The 17,696-nt window shown below is 42.1% G+C and overlaps 1 protein-coding gene across 6 annotated transcripts in view; it reads left to right on the plus strand.

Annotated features, from left to right (window-relative positions):
- The window catches only part of mrtfba (myocardin related transcription factor Ba), a 248,290-nt gene that overhangs the window by 184,892 nt on the left and 45,702 nt on the right, over window positions 1-17,696 (plus strand). For all 6 annotated transcript variants that reach the window (XM_063059101.1, XM_063059106.1, XM_063059104.1 and 3 more), the window contains 2 exons: window positions 15,787-15,842; window positions 17,519-17,594. In XM_063059101.1, coding sequence (XP_062915171.1) covers window positions 15,787-15,842; window positions 17,519-17,594 — 132 coding nt within the window. The remainder of the gene's footprint in view (window positions 1-15,786; window positions 15,843-17,518; window positions 17,595-17,696) is intronic.

Here is a 17,696-nt window from a genome sequence, read left to right on the forward strand (position 1 = left end):
ATAGGGCAAGGACCCAGAGAGATGAATGCGACAATGGCCATAGTGGCACTGAGATCAGATGGTGAAGATCTGTTAGTGATTTGTCAGGAGGAAATGTAAGCAGAACTAAATGAATGGGAACATACAAGAAAGAGAAAAACACGATGAACTTTGCCATGGACAGTCCCAAGCCTGACTGTGAAAGTAGGAGTGTTGGGCATGGATCTAGCTACCCCATCCCAAAAAAAATCTAGAGCTACAGAAGCTCCAAAGACCTCATTCCTGGGAGGGGAAGGATACACCAAGCAGATTGGCTACACCTGGGGATGACTTGAAAGACTGGCCCAGGACAGAGGACTCTGAGCTGCGGTCAGTGACCTATGCCCCAGTAGGGGTGATGGCTGATGAAGAACACTGCTACCTGTGAAGAGAGAAAAAAATTGTTGCATTGCAGGTTAATATCAGTATTGGAATCAAGGTTATTGTCACTGTAAGTATTGCCAAATTTGTTGTTTTGTGGCAGCAGTACTGTGCAGGCATAATAAATTACTGTAAGTTACAATCAAAATAAATGGGACAAAAGAGGAACAATGAGGTTGTGTTCGTGGACTGTCCAGAAATCTGATGCTAGAGGGGAAGGAGCTTTTCCCAAAACATTAAAAGTGGGTCTTCAGGTTCCTGTACCAAATCCCTGATGGTTGTATTGAGAAGATGAGAAGTCCTGGATGGGTTGGGACCTTCATGATGGATGCTACCCTCTTAGGACTCTTCCTTGTGAAGATGTGCTCAATGTTGGAGAGCCTTGTGTCCATGTTGAAGCTGGCTGACTCTACAACCCTGTGAAGCCTCTTGTGATCCTGTGCTTTGGAGGCTCTATACCAGACAGTGAAGCAACCGGTCCAAATGCTCTCCACAGTACATCTGTAGATATTTGCTGGAGTCTTTGGTGACATACTAAATTTCATCAAATTCCTCACGATATATAGCTGTAGACATGCCTTTGTCATAATTGCATCAATATGTTGGACCCAGGATAGATCTTCTGAGATGTTGGTGTCCAGAAACTTGAAACTGCTCACCTTTTCTGACACTGACTCCTCAATGAGGACAAGGGTATGTTCTTCTGATTTCTACTTCCTGAAGTCCACAGTCAGTTCTTTGGTCTTGCTGATATTGAGCGCCAGGTTGGTGTTGTGACACTGCTCAACCAGCCTATCTATTTCACACCTAAATGCCTCCTCATCTCCATCTCAAATTCCATTAACAACCATGGTGTCATCGGCAAATTCATGATGCCATTTGAGCTGCGCCTAGTCATGTGCAGTTGACCTGATGATGTATAAGATGATGAGAGGCTGAAATGGCTAGCACGAGAGGGCATAGTTTTAAGGTGCTTGGAAGTAGGTACAGAGGAGATGTCAAGGGTAAGTTTTTTTTATTACGCAGAGAGTGGGGAGTGCGTGGAATGGGCTGCCAGTGACAGTGGTGGAGGCAGATACAATAGGGTCTTTTAAGAAACTCCTGGACAGGTACACGGAGCTCAGAAAACTAGAGGGCTATGGATAACCCTAGATAATTTCTAAGGTAAGGACATGTTCGGCACAGCTTTGTGGGCCGAAGGACCTGTATTGTGCTGTAGGTTTTCTATGTTTCTATATACTGTAGTCCATTTCTCCATCCGCAGGAGCAGCCTGACCTACTTGAGTATTTCTTCTATTTTTATTTCATCCAGAATCTGCAGTTCCAACATTATTAGTTTTGCTTTCCTCACCATTTTATTCATCTCATTCTACTTGCATCTCTGCCGGATAGAGTAACTGAATTAAAGAAAATGTCACCATATTCTATCATAAACATGAGATTCTGCAGGTGCTGTAAGTCCAGAGCAACACACACAAAATGCTGGAAGAACTCAGCAGGTCAGGTAGCATCTATGGAAATGAATAAACAATTGGGGGGGGGGATGCAATGAAATCAGAAGCTGAGAAGTGATAGGTGGAAAAGGCAAAGGGCTTGAGAAGAAGGAATCTGATAGAGGAGGGTGGATGATGGGAGAAAGGGAAGGAAGAGGGGCATGAAGGGGAGGTGACAGGCAGATGAGGCGAAGAGGTGGAAGAACAGAGTGGAGAATTGAAGAAGGAAGGGGAGGAGGGGAGACAAATTACTGGAAGCTGGAGAAATCAATGTTTATGTAATCATTTTGGAGGCTACCTAGACAAAATATGAGGTGTTCCTCTTCCACCTGACAGTGGCCTCAATGTGGTTGAAGAGGAGACCATGGACATCACCACCTTTTGTGCTGTTGATTCTCTCTTGATTTCAACAGTATAGCAAATATCCCCTTTGTTCTATATGCCATGTTTATGAATTAAGTAAATTATTCATGGAGTGAAATATTTTCCGAGATAATTTGTGATGTTCTTATCCCATCTTTGGGAAGATTCTAGGCTGGCAGTGGAATTCAGTAGAGTAAGAAGACATACCACACTACTAATGACAGTACTGTTTTTTCTGAAGAAATTTTAAACTGAAGCCCATTTGTTCTTCTACAAAGAAAAATAATCATCACACACTTCCAAAGAAGTGATATTCTAGCCAATATTTATCCCACAAATCAACATTATTAAACTACATTAGCCTGGAAAGTAGAACATGCAGTACCAGATGTTAGTGTTTGCAGCTTCCAAATAAAATACATTTTATGCATATTTGCCATTTGCTCACTTTTATATGGCTGCCATTTTTCTGGCATCATTGACACGATGTAATCAATGTGCATGTTGCTCATCGCTGCCTTACTAACAGAAAATAGACAATGATGTGCAATCTACAATCTTCATTTTGAAACAATGATCAAGCTCCAGCAAGTTAGCAAAATGACATGAACTAAAGGTTCCCACTGGGTCATCAATATTTTGCTGTCTGCACATGTCTCCGTGAATTTTCAATCCTCTGCTTACGTTAGTAATCCATTGCAGGATCATGTAGTCCTTGTATGTTTTCACAGCATGCTCCATTATCTGTAGAATTGCTAGGCCATGCCTGAAATGGTACTTGTTTAGTGGGTGATTAGAAGGGAGTTGGGGTTATTGCCAAGTACACAAACTGTTTCACCCTTCATCTGCTTTCCTTCATCTCTATGGTGGCTGGCTGCTTGCTTCAGACTTTTCCATTCTTTTCATTAGCAATGATGGAGTAGTTGCAGGCACCTTGGGAATTGTGTATGTTTAATACAGAAAATGGAGGAAAGCCCTGTCATGATTTTAAAGGTAAATTTCAACAGTCGTGCATTATTAGATATGTTCCCTAATTAGCATTAGTGCGTGGCAGCCATTTACAACACCAAATAAGCAAGGCTTATTTCCATGTGAATATCTGTTCATTATCAGATTGCTATTTGGGAGAGTTGGCTGTGTATAAATGAGCTTTTTTTTACGTGATTACGTCGAACCATAACTACAGAAATAATTTGTTATTCATAACGTGCCCCAGGGTCCCTATGTAAGATATAACAGGAGTATGTAAGTGCACGTCCATTATGCATTGTTTTCCCATCCATTGCAGTACAGTTTGGGAAGTAAGTAGTTTCGCCAGCTTGGTATCAGCTCATCCCTCTGCAATTGGACCTTGGACTTTCTGACTAACAGACCCCAATCAGTTAAGTTAGACAACCTCTCCTCCTCCACTCTCACCCTGAACACCGGTGTGCCTCAAGGCTGTGTGCTGAACCCTTTTTCTGTACTCCCTTTTCACCTATGACTGCGTTCCTGTACATGGTTCTATCTCCATAATCAAGTTCGCAGACGACACCACGGTGGTTGGCTTGATCAGAGGGGATGACAAGACAGGCTACAGGGACGAGGTCCAGCACCTGGCCATGTGGTGTGCCAACAACAACCTGGCCCTTAACACCCAGAAGACCCAAGGAGATCATTGCGGACTTCAGGCATGCTAGGAACCACACTCACGTCCCCATCTACATCAACGGAGCTGTAGTGGAGCGTGTATCAAGCTTGAGATTCCTTGGTGTCCACATTTTCGAGGATCTCACCTGGTCCCTGAACTCCCCCATCCTGATCAAAAAGGCACAATAGCACCTTTATTTCCTGCAGAGCATCAAGAAAGCTCACCTCTGTCCCAGGATACTGACGGACTTTTACCGCTGTACCATTGAGAGCATACTCACCAACTGCATCTCAGTGTGGTATGGTAATTGTCCCGTATTGGACCGCAAAGCACTCCAGCATGTGGTGAAAACTGCCCAGCAGATTATCGGCTCCCAATTGCCCACCATTGAGAACATCTACCATAAACGCTGCCTGGGCAGGGTGAAAAGCATTATCAAGGATGCATTTCAGCCTAACCATGGACTTTTTACTCTCCTCCTATCCGGTAGGCACTACAGGAGCCTCCGCTCCTGCACCAGCAGGCACAGGAAGAGCTTCTTCCCTGAGGCTGTGACCCTGCTGAACCTCACATCACAGCGCTAAGCAGTATTGCACCCATATTGTACTGTCTCAGTACTTTTATATTTGTGTGCTGTAGCACTTACTTTTTACTCGCAGTTATTTTGTAAATAACATTTGCATTTCTGGTTAGATGCCAGCTGCATTTCATTGGCTTTGTATCTGTACTCGGCATAATGACAATAAAGTTGAATCTAAATCTAAATCTAAAATCTATAAATTGATAGTGATTGCTAATCAATAGAAAATGACATGTGCCTGCAAAATGACATTTGCTGAGTTATAACCATAAAGATTATTTATGTTCTGCCATTCAGATTATTACCTATTGTTGAATGATTGTCCCAATTTAAGATTATGACCAACAGAAAGGTTTCTAACCATCTAAACAAAGCACTTCTCACTTCTACTGAGTAACAAAATCAATAGCATGCAATGCAAGTGTTTATCCTAACACATGGCATACAAAGGATAGTTGTTCTCTGGGGAAATAATGTTTCACATTTATGAATAGCGAACTGAAATACAACTTGCGGTAAAGTAAAACCCCAGAGAAATCTGCAGAAAATTAAAACCTGATTCAGTTTTGGAAAAATAGTTATCAGGGTGTCCCGGGGAGAGAATTATTTCTATAAACAAGCACTGTAACATGATGATTCATCCAGTATTGCAATTACAGCATAGCTGATAATTAATGGAGGATGGGTTAGTTGTCAGGTTGAGTGTTTTCTTGTAGGTGTGCTGTTCATTTGTACAGATAACCAGTTTGTGACAAAAAAAACATCAAGTACCCTAATTTTCACATTTATTTTTAACCTGCATTCAATTTCCAGTTGTGGTTTGCAGCAGCTGGAACTATGACAATGAAAATTTGAACAATGATTATTTCCTGAGCTCTGTGCAAACTGGCCTGGCAAGAAATGTTTGCTTATTTAAGTGATAATTTAGGCAAGTTGAGATTAGGGTTAAGATTTGGTGATATGAACCAAATTTAACATGTGAAATTGTGGTATTCGCTTACAGGAAATCAAAGGAGTTACTTACAGGGGCAAATTTCGCCGCTCCTGATGAGAACAACTGGCTTCCATCAGTTGAACTGTAATTTTCAGATATGTGTGCACTGTCAAATATAGAAACCAAGACTTGCTGAGCAACAGCTGGAAAGTCAGTCACTGTTTTATTGTTTGTTTCCACCTTGGAGTCAGGCACATTCTCACCGCGATTCCCTGCAGTTACTTTGCAGAAATGCTCCTTTGATTGTATGTTTCATTGAAACATGTTCTATATCCCATTGAAACCTTTCAAATATTTCATTGAAACCTTTCGTATTATCTCATTGAAACCTCTTGAATGTTGAAAGGCCTAGACAGATAGATGTGGAAAGGATGTTTCCCATGGTGGGGGAATGTAGGACAGGAGGGCACAGCCTCAGGATAGACAGGCATCCATTTAAAACAGAAATATGGAGAAATTTCTTTAGCATAACGTGGTGAATTTGTGGAAATTATTACCACAGGCAGTTGTGGAGGCCAGGTCATTGGGAATATTTAAGGCAGAAATTGATAAGTTTTTGATCGGACATGGCATCAAAGGTTACAGGGAGAAGCTCGGGGCTGAGGAGGGGAAAAAGGATCAGCAATGATTGAGTTGCAGATCAGACTCGATGGGTTAAATGGCTTAATTCTACTCCTATGTCTTATGTTATTTTTGATCTGGCCGTTCGCTGGTGATTCTGGGCTGCATCCTGATTATTTTTAAAAAATTTTGTTAAATGTTCTTAAAATGCTTCTAATGATGGTTAAAATTCTTGACTGCTTCAATAGGGTACAAAGCACGAAATTTAGTTTTGCCTTCTGTGAAAGACCAGTAGTGCATTCCAGGGTAAGGTTCTTTGCCCTTCACGGCCTGTAGCCTGGTTGACACTGAGACCTCATTCTCCAAATTGAGGTGAGCTCAGCTGGTAAGATCAACTGCCACATCCAGGCTGGGTGACTGCAGCATTAAGGATGTAATACTGCAGCTCTATAGGCCATTGGTCAGACCACACTTGGAGTATTGTGAGCAGCTTTGAGTCCCTTATCTAAGAAAGAATGGGCTGACATTGGAGAGGGTCCAGAGGATATTCACAAGAATTATCCCAGGAATGAAAAGGTTAACGTATGAGGAGCATTTGATAGCTCTGGATCTGCACTCACTGGAGATTAGAAAAATGAGGGGAGATCTCATTGAAGCCTATCAAATATTGAAAGGCCCAGATAGGGTGAACGTGGAGAGGATGTTCCAAGGTTGTCAAGCCAAGGAGTGGTAGTGGGGACAAGCTCCCACTACCTAATAGTGCTCCTCACGGCACACACCTCAGATAGCCTCTGACAACCAAGTCCGACTCCTGGCCTTCTCGTGTGGCTTGGTTGTCAGAGGCTATTTGAGGTGTGTGCCGTGAGGAGCACTATTAGGTAGTGGGAGCTTGTCCCCACTACCACTCCTCGGCTTGACAACCTTGGAACATCCTCTCCACGTTCACCCTATCTGGGCCTTTAAGCCCAGCGGAACTGTTCCTACTGACAGGTGAAGGGGTGAAGGCAGGTCCTGGTGCCTTAAAACCAGTGCTTCGGGTAGATTGAGCTCGTCAGCCTGGGAAGGCAGTCCATCTAAGAGAGGGAAAACTCTTTATTTCAAACCTCCGCTGCCTAGCGGCCATGCCCACTTATGGGAAAGGCTTCGGGAGTAAATCCTGAGGACAAATCCGGAGCTGGAGTCCCTAAGGCAGTCCGACTTTGCTTTCAACCTCGCTCTGGCAACTCCTGCGACATCACTGGTGCCAAGCTGTATCGGCCCTTGCCCTTCCCTTGGACAACATCGGTGGCAGGGAGAAGGGGAGGCTTGCTGCTTGGGCAACTGCCGGTCTTCCGTACAACCTTGCCCAGGCCTGCGTCCTGGAGAGACTGAAGCAAGACTTTCCAGGCGCAGATCCATGGTCTCGCGAGACTAACGGGTGCCATCCAGGAGAGGATGTTTCCTATAGTGGGGGAGTCTTAGAGCAGAGGCACAGTATCAGAATACAAAGACATTTGTTTAGAACAAAGATGAGGAATTTCTTTTGCCAGAGAGTGATGAATCTGTAGACTTTATTGCCACAGATGGCCGTGGAGGCCAAGTCATTGGGTATAATTACAGCAGAGAGTGATAGGTTCTTGATTAGTAAGGATGTCAGCGGTTACAGGAAGAAGGCAAAAGAATGGGGATAATAAATCAGCCATAATGATGATGCAGAGCAGACTTGATGGGCCGACTGGCCTAATTGTGCTGCTATGTTTTGTGATCTCCATTTGCCTCAAAAACCGGAGTCAGAGCTTGGAAGCAGGAATGTTAAGGACTAATGAGGCACATCCAGGGGTAGCTTAAGGAATGTGCAAAAATTTATAACAAAATTGTCGTTTGCAGTTTAACTTATTTTTTCCTTTCACTTTCCACCCTTCACAGCAGCACTAAATAGTGAAGAAGTGCCAGTAACAGAGTAACTATAGTTTGAAAGATTCAGGCGTTCAGTTCTTTGCCCAAGTTATCACTTTCAATGTATAAGCTTGCATATTTAAAGGAGGAGTATGCTGTCCAGATTTACTGGTGGTTTTCAGTTTTCTTATTGCTGGTAGGGAATCATATTTCAACCTGATCATTGAAGTCCAACAAGACAGTTGAAAGAAAAAAACTTGTGTTTTTAGAAGCACTTTCTTGACCTTGAGGCATCCCAAAATCTAGTCACTGCTGCAATGTGGGAAACACAACCAACAATTTTCACACTGCAAAGACCTACAATGAACAATATAATCATGACCAGATGATCTGATTTAATAATCATTAGGATTAAGCTGATTTCCACACCCTTTATCAAGCTAGTATAATATTTTACAACGCCAGCAATGGTAGTTCAATTCCTACTGTTGTTTGTAAGGAGTTTGGATGTTCCCCCAATGACCACATGGGTTTCCTTTGGCTTCCTCACACATTCCAAAAATGTACGGGCCAGTAAGTTGGCATGCTATGCTGGCATTGGAAGTAAGGTGACACTTGTGGGCTGCCCACAGCACATCCTCAGACTGTGATGGTTGTTGATGCAAAATAACGCTTTTCACTGTATGTTTTGATGTACATGTGGTGAATAAAGCTAATCTTCCTTTAATAATGCTAATCTTTAGACCTGAAATGTTGATTTTTTTTTTCTCTTTCTTCCCACACATGGGTCAAATCTGCTGATCATTTCCAGCATTATCTGTTTTTCTTTTAGATTGCCAGTATTTTTTTTTCATTTCACATAATTTCCACAGGACATTAGAGTATTAAAAAAGAGTGTGGGAACAGGTGCTTCAGCCCATCGAATCTGTGCTAGCCATCAACTGCCCAGTTACATTAATCCTACATTTATCCCTTTTTCATTTCCCCACATTACTTAAAAATTCTCCCAAGATTCTAGCATTCACCCTAATTAGTAGCAATTTACTGTGGCCAATTAACTGCAGGTCCTTGGGATTTGGGAGAAAACTGGAACACCTGGAGGAAATCCACATTGTCACAGAGAAAGTATGCAAACTCCATGCAAACTGCCACTGTTAAAGTCTTATTCTCCCTAATTGAGATCAACTGACTTGGTATACAGCAGGGACCCATTGAGATTGAAGATGGCGCTGGTAAAACATGGTGATGTGTTGCAGGCAGCTTACAACAGGGGTCCCCAACTTGGGGGGGGGGAGGGGAGTGTGGGGTAGGGTTGCCAACTTTCTCACTCCCAAAAAAGGGACAAGAGTAGCAGTCAAATATGGGACACTTGTGTTTACCTCGAGAAAGACTACCATGACCATGAAGCCTTGCGCGGGCACTTGTGTGTGCATACGTGACATGCGCATTCGTGTACGTGCCAATATTTTTCTACAAATCGTTTTTGACGATTCTGTTCAGTGAAACTACACTGTACATACATTATTTCTACTTCATATATCATTCCTGCTTTTACTATATCTAAGTGTTATTTTAGGTTTTGTGTTATTTGGTATGATTTGGTAGGTTATTTTTTGGGTCTGGAAATGCTCAAAAATTTTTCCCATATAAATTAATAGTAATTGCTTCTTCACTTTACGCCATTTCGGCATGAAAGATTTCATAGGAACGCTGTACCTTAGCAGGGGAAATACAGGACAAGGGCAGTCCTGTATGAGACAAACCAATTTAGCCCAATATACGGGATGTCCTGGCTAATACGGGACAGTTGGCAACCCTGGGCGGGGGGGGGGGTGTTAATCACGACGGGAATATGGGTGGTAAGTCAACTATAAGTCACTTCTAACTGGCTAATACACTCAATTTCTTTTCTAAAAGAGTTTATCTAAGGAATTTAATATTAAACACACGGTGCATATTTTCCTCGCATGAATATAGTGATAAGTCAATTATAAGTCACTTATAAGTCAATAGCATCATAACATTTTAAGTAACATTTGGATATTAAACACACAGCGCATATTTTCCTCATATGAACATATAAAATCATTGCAACACACCAATATCGCTGAATCAGTGGGAGCCCTGGGCTTGTTTCCCTGCAACAAGACGGTTCCATCGAGGGGTGATGGGAGACAGCGATACTCGAAGGGGGTTCCTTATGTCCAGTCCATTCCGCAATTTAGTTTTCGTTGCATTCATTGCAGAAAACCCCGCTTCACAGAGATATGTTGGAAATGGAAGCAACGTTTTCAGTGCTTTCGTGGCTATCTCAGGATATTTAGCCTTGACTTTGATCCAGAATGCCGGCAGAGATGTTATGTCAAACATACTTTTCAGCTCACCATCATTTGCAAGCTCGAGGAGTTGATCTTCTTCCCGCGCTGACATGGATGACGCATGCATAATGACCTTGCGTGCGTTCAAGCTCAACAGTGCGTGACAGGGAATGAGGAAATGGGCAGCTGACTCATAGTTTCATATCGCCAAATCATATCATTTCCTCGTGGCCCGGTAGCACATGCTTTGCAGCCCAGTGGTTGGGGACCACTGGATTACAAAACTTTGAAATATACTTCTTCTGAACTACTCTCACAGCAATCTGCAGCCCATAAATTTCCCTTTAAGTAACATACTTTTGAACTGTCTTAACAAACTAGTGATTTCACGATCTTCTGAAGGACTCAGTGAAATTAACTCTCAAGCATGCAGGTCTTTAAGCAGACAAAGGTATATTGCCATGACTGAAAGAGAGGGTGGAGGGGAGGACTCCAAGTCAGACTAAAACCCAAGGGTATGAAACTTCCTCTACCCAGCATCTTGTTAGCAAATGTACAGTCGTTGGAGAACAAGAGTAAGAACCTAAGGGCAAGATTTCTGTATCAGAGTGAAAGGAAGAATTGCTGCGTCTACGTTTCACAAAGACGTGGCTCACTCTGGACATGCCGGATACATTCGTAGGACCCAAGGGCCTTGTGATGCTCAGGATGGACTGAGCTGCTGTTTTGGAGAAGGCAAAAGGTGAGGGACTGTGTTTCATGATAAACCCTTTGTGGTACTTGGTTGTAGCGGTCTTGTCGTACTCTTGTTCCCCTGACCATCACCAGGGGTCCAACACACTTGACCACTACTATAATACAATTAAGAATGCCTACTGTTCCAATGCCTAGACCACATTTTGAGAAATCTGATCACTTGGCTGTCCTCGTCCTACCTGCATACAGGTAGAGGCTAAAGAGAACTCCAAACTCCAAAGATCAGGAGAACAAAGAGGTGGGCGCAGGAGCCAAAGGAGCAGCTGTGGAATTACTTCGAGTCAGTGGACTGGGCCATGTTCAAGCACTCAGAGGATTTGAACGAATATACCACGGTTGTCACAGACTTTATAAAAACAGTCATAGACAAATTATTCAGAGTCTTCCCCAGCTAGAAACCCTGGATGAGCTGTGAGATACGCAATCTGCTGAGGGCCATATCAGGAGCATTCATATCTGACAAACAAGTAAACTACAAGTGGTTCAACTGTGATCTCTGGAAAGCCATATCTTATGTAAACTGGCAATTCTGGACCAAACTTGAATCACTGAAGGATGCTCGACAGCTGTGGCAGGGCTTGAATGATATCACCTCTTATAAAGTGAAATCAGTGACATAGATGACAACAAGGCTTCACTCGCAGATGAGCTCAATATCTTTTAAGCTTGCTTTGACAGTCAAAACATGGAGGCATCTTCACAGCCCCCAGTGATCCTGTGATTTCGGTTTTTCAGGCAGACGTGAGAGCACCCATCAGGAGGGTGAACCCACAGAAAGCACCCAGCCCAGACAGGATACCTGGCCAAGTACTAAAGACCTGGCCAATGAACTTGCTGGCATGTTCACTGATGTCTTTAACCTCAAGCTTCAGCAGTCTGAGGTACCCACCTGTTTAAAGCAGGTTTTAGTTATACCTGCCTAAGAAGTACATGATAATCTGCCTCAATAACAGTCATCCAGTAACACTTAGATCCACTGTGATGAAGTACTTTAAGAGGTTGGTGATGAAACATCTCCTGCCTAAGAAGATTCTTGGATCTGCTCCAATTTGCCTGCTGTCACACAGGTCAACAGCAGATGCCATTTCATAGCCTCGTCACTTAATTCTGAAACATTTGGACAATGAAAATGCATTAATCAAGATGCTCTTTGTTGATCACAGCTTGGCATTCAATACTATTATCCACTCAAAATTAATCAATAAGTTTCAAGAGGCCTCAATTCCTCCTTGTGCAACTAGATCTTCAATTTCCCTACTTGCAGACCTCAGTTAGTTCACATTGGTAACAACATCTCGTTCACAATCTCCATCAGCACAAGTGCACCGCAAGGCTATGTGCTTAGCCCCCTGCTCTACTCACTTTATACTTGTGACTGTGAGCCTAAGAACAGCTTCAATGCCATATTTAAATTTGCTAATGACACCACTATCATTGACTGATGTAAAGGTGGAGATGAATCAGCATATAGGAGGAAGATGGAAAATCTGGCTGAGTGGTGTCACAAAAACACCTCTCACTCAATGTCAACAAGACCAAGGGGCTGATTATTTACTTCAGGAGCGGGAAACCAGGGGTGGAGGGTCATCAACTTTAAATTCCTCAGTGTTATCATTTCAGAAGATTTCTCCTGGGTCCAGCATGTAAGTGCCATTATGAAGAAAGCATGACAGCTCCTCTTCTTAGATCTTTGTGAAGATTGGCATGTCATCTAAAACTTTGACAAACATCTATAGATGTGTGGTGGAGAGTATATTGACTAGCTGCGTCACAGCCTGGTATGGAAACATCAACGCTCTTGAATGGAAAATCCTATAAAATGTAGTGGATACGGCCCAGTCCATCATGGGTAAAGCCCTCCCCGCTGAGGACATCTACACAGAGTGTTGTTGCAGAAAAGCAGTATTTGTCATCAGGGATCTCCGCCACCCAGGTTATGCTCTCCTCTAGCTGCTGCCCTCAGGAAGAAGGTACAGGAGCCTCAAGACTCATACCACCGGGTTCAGGAACAGTTGTTTCCCTTCAACCATCGGGCTCTTGAACCAAAGCAGATAACTACACTCAACTTCATTTGCTCCATTACTGAACTATTCCACAATGTATGGACTCACTTTCAAGGACTCTTCATCTCATGTTCTATATTTATTGTTTATTTATTATTATTACTATTAGATTTTTTGGTATTTGCACAGTTTGCTGTCTATTGTACGTTGATAGTTTGACCGTCCTGTTGGTTGTACTCTGTTATTAATTCTGTTGTGTTTCTTGTATTTGCTATGAATGCCTGCATGAAAATGAATCTCAGGATTGTATATGGTGACATATATGTACTTTGATAATAAATTTACTTTGAACTTTAAATGCATCTGGAATCTTTAGGATGTCAGTGTCTCCGGAGCATTTTGATCAGTGGAAAAAGTCATCAAAGGATACAGTAGGTTATAAATCTGTTACAGTTGTAGATGGCGAAATGGCAGATGGAGTTTAATCCAGGCAAGTGGGAGGTGTACTTGGGAAGTCAAATGGAAAGAGAAAGTATACAGTTAATGGCAGGACTCTTAACAGCATTGGTATACAGAAGGGTCTTGGGTCCAAGTCCATACCTTCCTGAAAGTGATAATGTGAGTGGAGAGTGGTAAAGAAGTCATAGTCATACTTTATTGATCCCAGAGGAAATTGGTTTTCGTTACAGCTGCACCATAAATAATAAATAGTAATAAAACCATAAATAGTTAAATAGTAATATGTAAATTATGCCAGGAAATAAGTCCAGGACCAGCCTATTGGCTCAGGGTGTCTGACCCTCCAAGGGAGGAGTTGTAAAGTTTGATGGCTACAGGCAGGAATGACTTCCTGTGACGCTCTGTGTTGCATCTTGGTGGAATGCGTCTCTGGCTGAATGTACTCCTGTGCCCAACCAGTACATTATGTAGTGGATGGGAGACATTGTCCAAGATGGCATGCAACTTGGACAGCATCCTCTTTTCAGACACCACCGTGAGAGAGTCCAGTTCCATCCCCACAACATCACTGGCCTTATGAATGAGTTTGTTGATTCTGTTGGTGTCTGCTACCCTCAGCCTGCTGCCCCAGCACACAACAGCAAATATGATAGCACTGGCCACCACAGACCCGTAGAACATCCTCAGCATCGTCCGGCAGATGTTAAAGGACCTCAACCTCCTCAGGAAATAGAGACGGCTCCGACCCTTCTTGTAGACAGCCTCAGTGCTCTTTGACCAGTCCAGTTTATTGTCAATTCGTATCCCCAAGTATTTGTAATCCTCCACCATGTCCACACTGACCCCCTGGATGGAAACAGGGGTCACCAGTACCTTAGCTCTCCTCAGGTCTACAACCAGCTTCTTAGTCTTTTTCACATTAAGCTGCAGATAATTCGGCATATGGCATGCACAAGGGACATAAGAGTCAGGGAATCGTGATGCGGTTGTATAAAACTTTGGTTTGGCTGCAGTTCTGGTTGCTCCATTACAGGACAGATGTGGAGGCTTCAGAATGGGTTCAGAGAAAGTTACCAAGATTGGAGAGTATCATTTAATATTTACATCATTTACATTATTTAGTCACATTTTTTAAGAAGTACTTTGATAGGTATGCATTGGGTTGGGGCTTAGAGGGATATGGGCCGAACACAGGAACTGGAACTAGCTGAGTGGACAATGTGGCCAGCGGGCCTGTATCCATACTGTATTACACTATGATTTTGGGCCGATCGGGCGTTCTGGTGCTTTGCTGTTTTCAAGAGGGTTCCATGCAGCTGCAGCCGAAGCGTGCAGCATGGCTAGGAAGACTAGAGACAGGGTGCATGCCCAGGATTGACTCTCTCTCTCGCTAATTAAAGCACCTAGGAAGACCGAAATTATCGAGGCAGGTGCAGAAGGCGAGCGAATGATCAGTGTGTTCTACCAGCCTGTTGCTCACTGCTGCCGGAGAAGGTGTCCGCATATGGCGGTCTCATTCTTGCTCTCTCTCTCTCTCTTTCAATGCAGGCGGCGGATTAAGCTGGAGCCAGGTTTAATTGCCACAGGTTGTAGATTTGGACTCTGAATTCAGTTTTTAATGATGTCTTCTATTTCTATTTCTAGTTCCTGTTCTGGTTGCTCTTTTTTTTTACTATTATTGGGCGATTTTTGAATTAAGCAGCCTGCAGATAATGAACTGTACTGAAATCTGCCTTTTCTGTTTTATATTCTGTTTTTGGTCTTTTTTTTGTTGCTCTTTGCGTGTTTTTTTGCGCACAGGATGGGAAGGATGTTTGATATTTGTTTTTTTTTGAATGAGTTGGTTCCATGGTTCTTTGTTTTGTGGCTGTCTGTACGGAAGACAAATTTCAGGGTCGTATACTCCATACATACTTTGATAATAAATGTACTTTGATTCTTTGACTGTGTTGGTTATAAGGAAAGAGAAACGGATTGTTTTCTCTGGCGTGTTGGAGGCTGAGGTGAGAACTGATAAAAGTTAATAAAATTATGTGATGCATTAATTGAACAGACAGCCAGAATCTTTCTCTCAGCATGGAAATGTTGAATTCTGGTGGACATGGCTTTAGGTTGAGGAATAAAGTTTAAAGGGATATGTGGGGGAAGTTATTTTTAAACACCGTGAGTGGCAGGTTCCTGAAAATCATAGAATTGATGAATCAGATTAATGATTCTTAGTCCATATAATTATAGCATCCTGCTGTGTGCCATTTGTCAAAAGCTTGTCTGCATTTAGTTGTGTAAGTATGACTACGTATCCTCAGTGAGACAATTTCCTATCTGTTCAAATTCTTCCTTTCTACCTGTTTACAGCATTAAAGAGCCCAGCTGCATTCCATGAACAGAGGAAGAGTTTGGAACGAGCAAGGGTAAGTAACACACTTCCCACGTGCAGAAGAATAAGGCCATTCAGCCCTCATGTTTGATCTGCCATTGAATAGGATCTTGGCTGACCTTTTACTTCACCACCACTTTCCCTTACCTTTATTCCCTTAATTTACAGAAATCTGTCAAAAATCTATGAAGAGTATAAATGGATAACTACATGCAGACTTTTTTCCCTGAGGCTCAGTAAGACTAGGACTTGAAGTCACAGGTTGGGGGTGAAAGGTGAAATATTTAAGGGGCAACTTAGGAGGAACTTCATTCAGGGGGTGTGTGAGTGTGCAACAAGCTGCCAGTGAATGCAGGTTCAATTGCAACTGTTAAGAGAAGTTTGTTTAGGTACATGGATGAGAAGGGATATAGAGGTCTATGGTCTGGGAGCAGGTTGATAGGATTAGGCAGGAAAACAGGTCAGCACAGACTAGATAGGCCAAAGGGCCTTTTTCTGTGCTGCAGTACTCTTTGACTCTAATTCACCTTATCAAGCTACATATGTGTCAGTTAGTGAGAGGATGCCTTGTAAGTGGTGTCCCTCTGTATTAATTAGCCTATGATCTAAATAAAAATACTTAAAAAATAATTGTACCTTTAATCAACAAAAAAAATTGTTTCCATAGTGTTTTAACGTTGATATCATCCCAACCTACTTGCTGAGAAATTGAAAAGCAAAGTACATAAGCAGATAATCAAAATCTCACTCAGAGACGGCTATTAAGAAATGTAGTGTTATGAGCAGGGAATTCCAGAGCAGAGCTCATTGATGGGTGATGGTGATATTGATGGAATGATTAAACTCAGGGATGTTTGGAATGTTGCATTTGGAATAATACAAGTATCTTGGAGAGTTTATAGACTTAAGAAGGAATGGAGTCTTAAAATATTGGAGAGAATTTAAAATTTGAGGCATTGTTTAACTAGGAACTAGTAGAAGTTGGAAGTTACAGGTGTGATGTTAAACTGTAAATTTTATACAATGAAGTTTCCAAAGGTAGAACGAGGGAGGCCAACCAATATTTTGCTTGAATAGTCAAATCTAAAGGTAATCTGCACCAGATAAATTAAGCCAAATATAGAATTAATATTACAACCATACATCCAAACTCTTTAAAAATGTCTGCTGCAATATTCAGTCACCTCTAACCAATTTCAATTCTATGAGTGCTATTTTAAAAATCTTTCTCATTTTTCTCCCTTTTAATTTTCTGTCATTTTGAATATGGGAAGCTTTATATTTTGCTGCCATGTGCTTCAGGCAGCACAATTTTAGTTTTGGCCCATGATCTGCTAGCTCCTCGTTGGTGTGATAAAGTGAGGCAGTTATATGTCAGATTCTTCTTTTGTCCCCCCGCTCCCACCATCCCTCACAGCAAACACCCTCATCCAAAAGAAAATTATGGCTGTGCCAAGAGCTGGGTGAGTTTCAAAGATTTTTAGCTTGAGGGCTTGAATGTGCAAATATCATATTGTGAAGACAATGTTCAATCAGTCACTTTCAACTAAGAACATTACTGGTAACCTATCACTAACTATAACACCACTTGGATAGGTACTAAATAATTATAGTGAATTAGGACCAGCATGTTGGAAATGTCCTACACTAACTATTATTAAATAGCAAATTAGCATTTAAAACAGAAGTTACAAGTTTCTATTCTTTCAGACTGAAGACTACCTGAAACACAAAATACGAAGTAGACCAGAGAGGTCTGAATTGGTCAGAATGCATATATTAGAAGGTGAGAAAATATTTGAAAATATTTATACCAAGTTAATAACCACATATATACTCTATGGAGTATTTTTATTTATAAAAAACATGTATTGTGTTGTAAATATCT

This window comes from Mobula hypostoma, chromosome 9, assembly GCF_963921235.1.
Source record: "Mobula hypostoma chromosome 9, sMobHyp1.1, whole genome shotgun sequence".
Lineage (NCBI taxonomy): Eukaryota > Metazoa > Chordata > Chondrichthyes > Myliobatiformes > Myliobatidae > Mobula > Mobula hypostoma.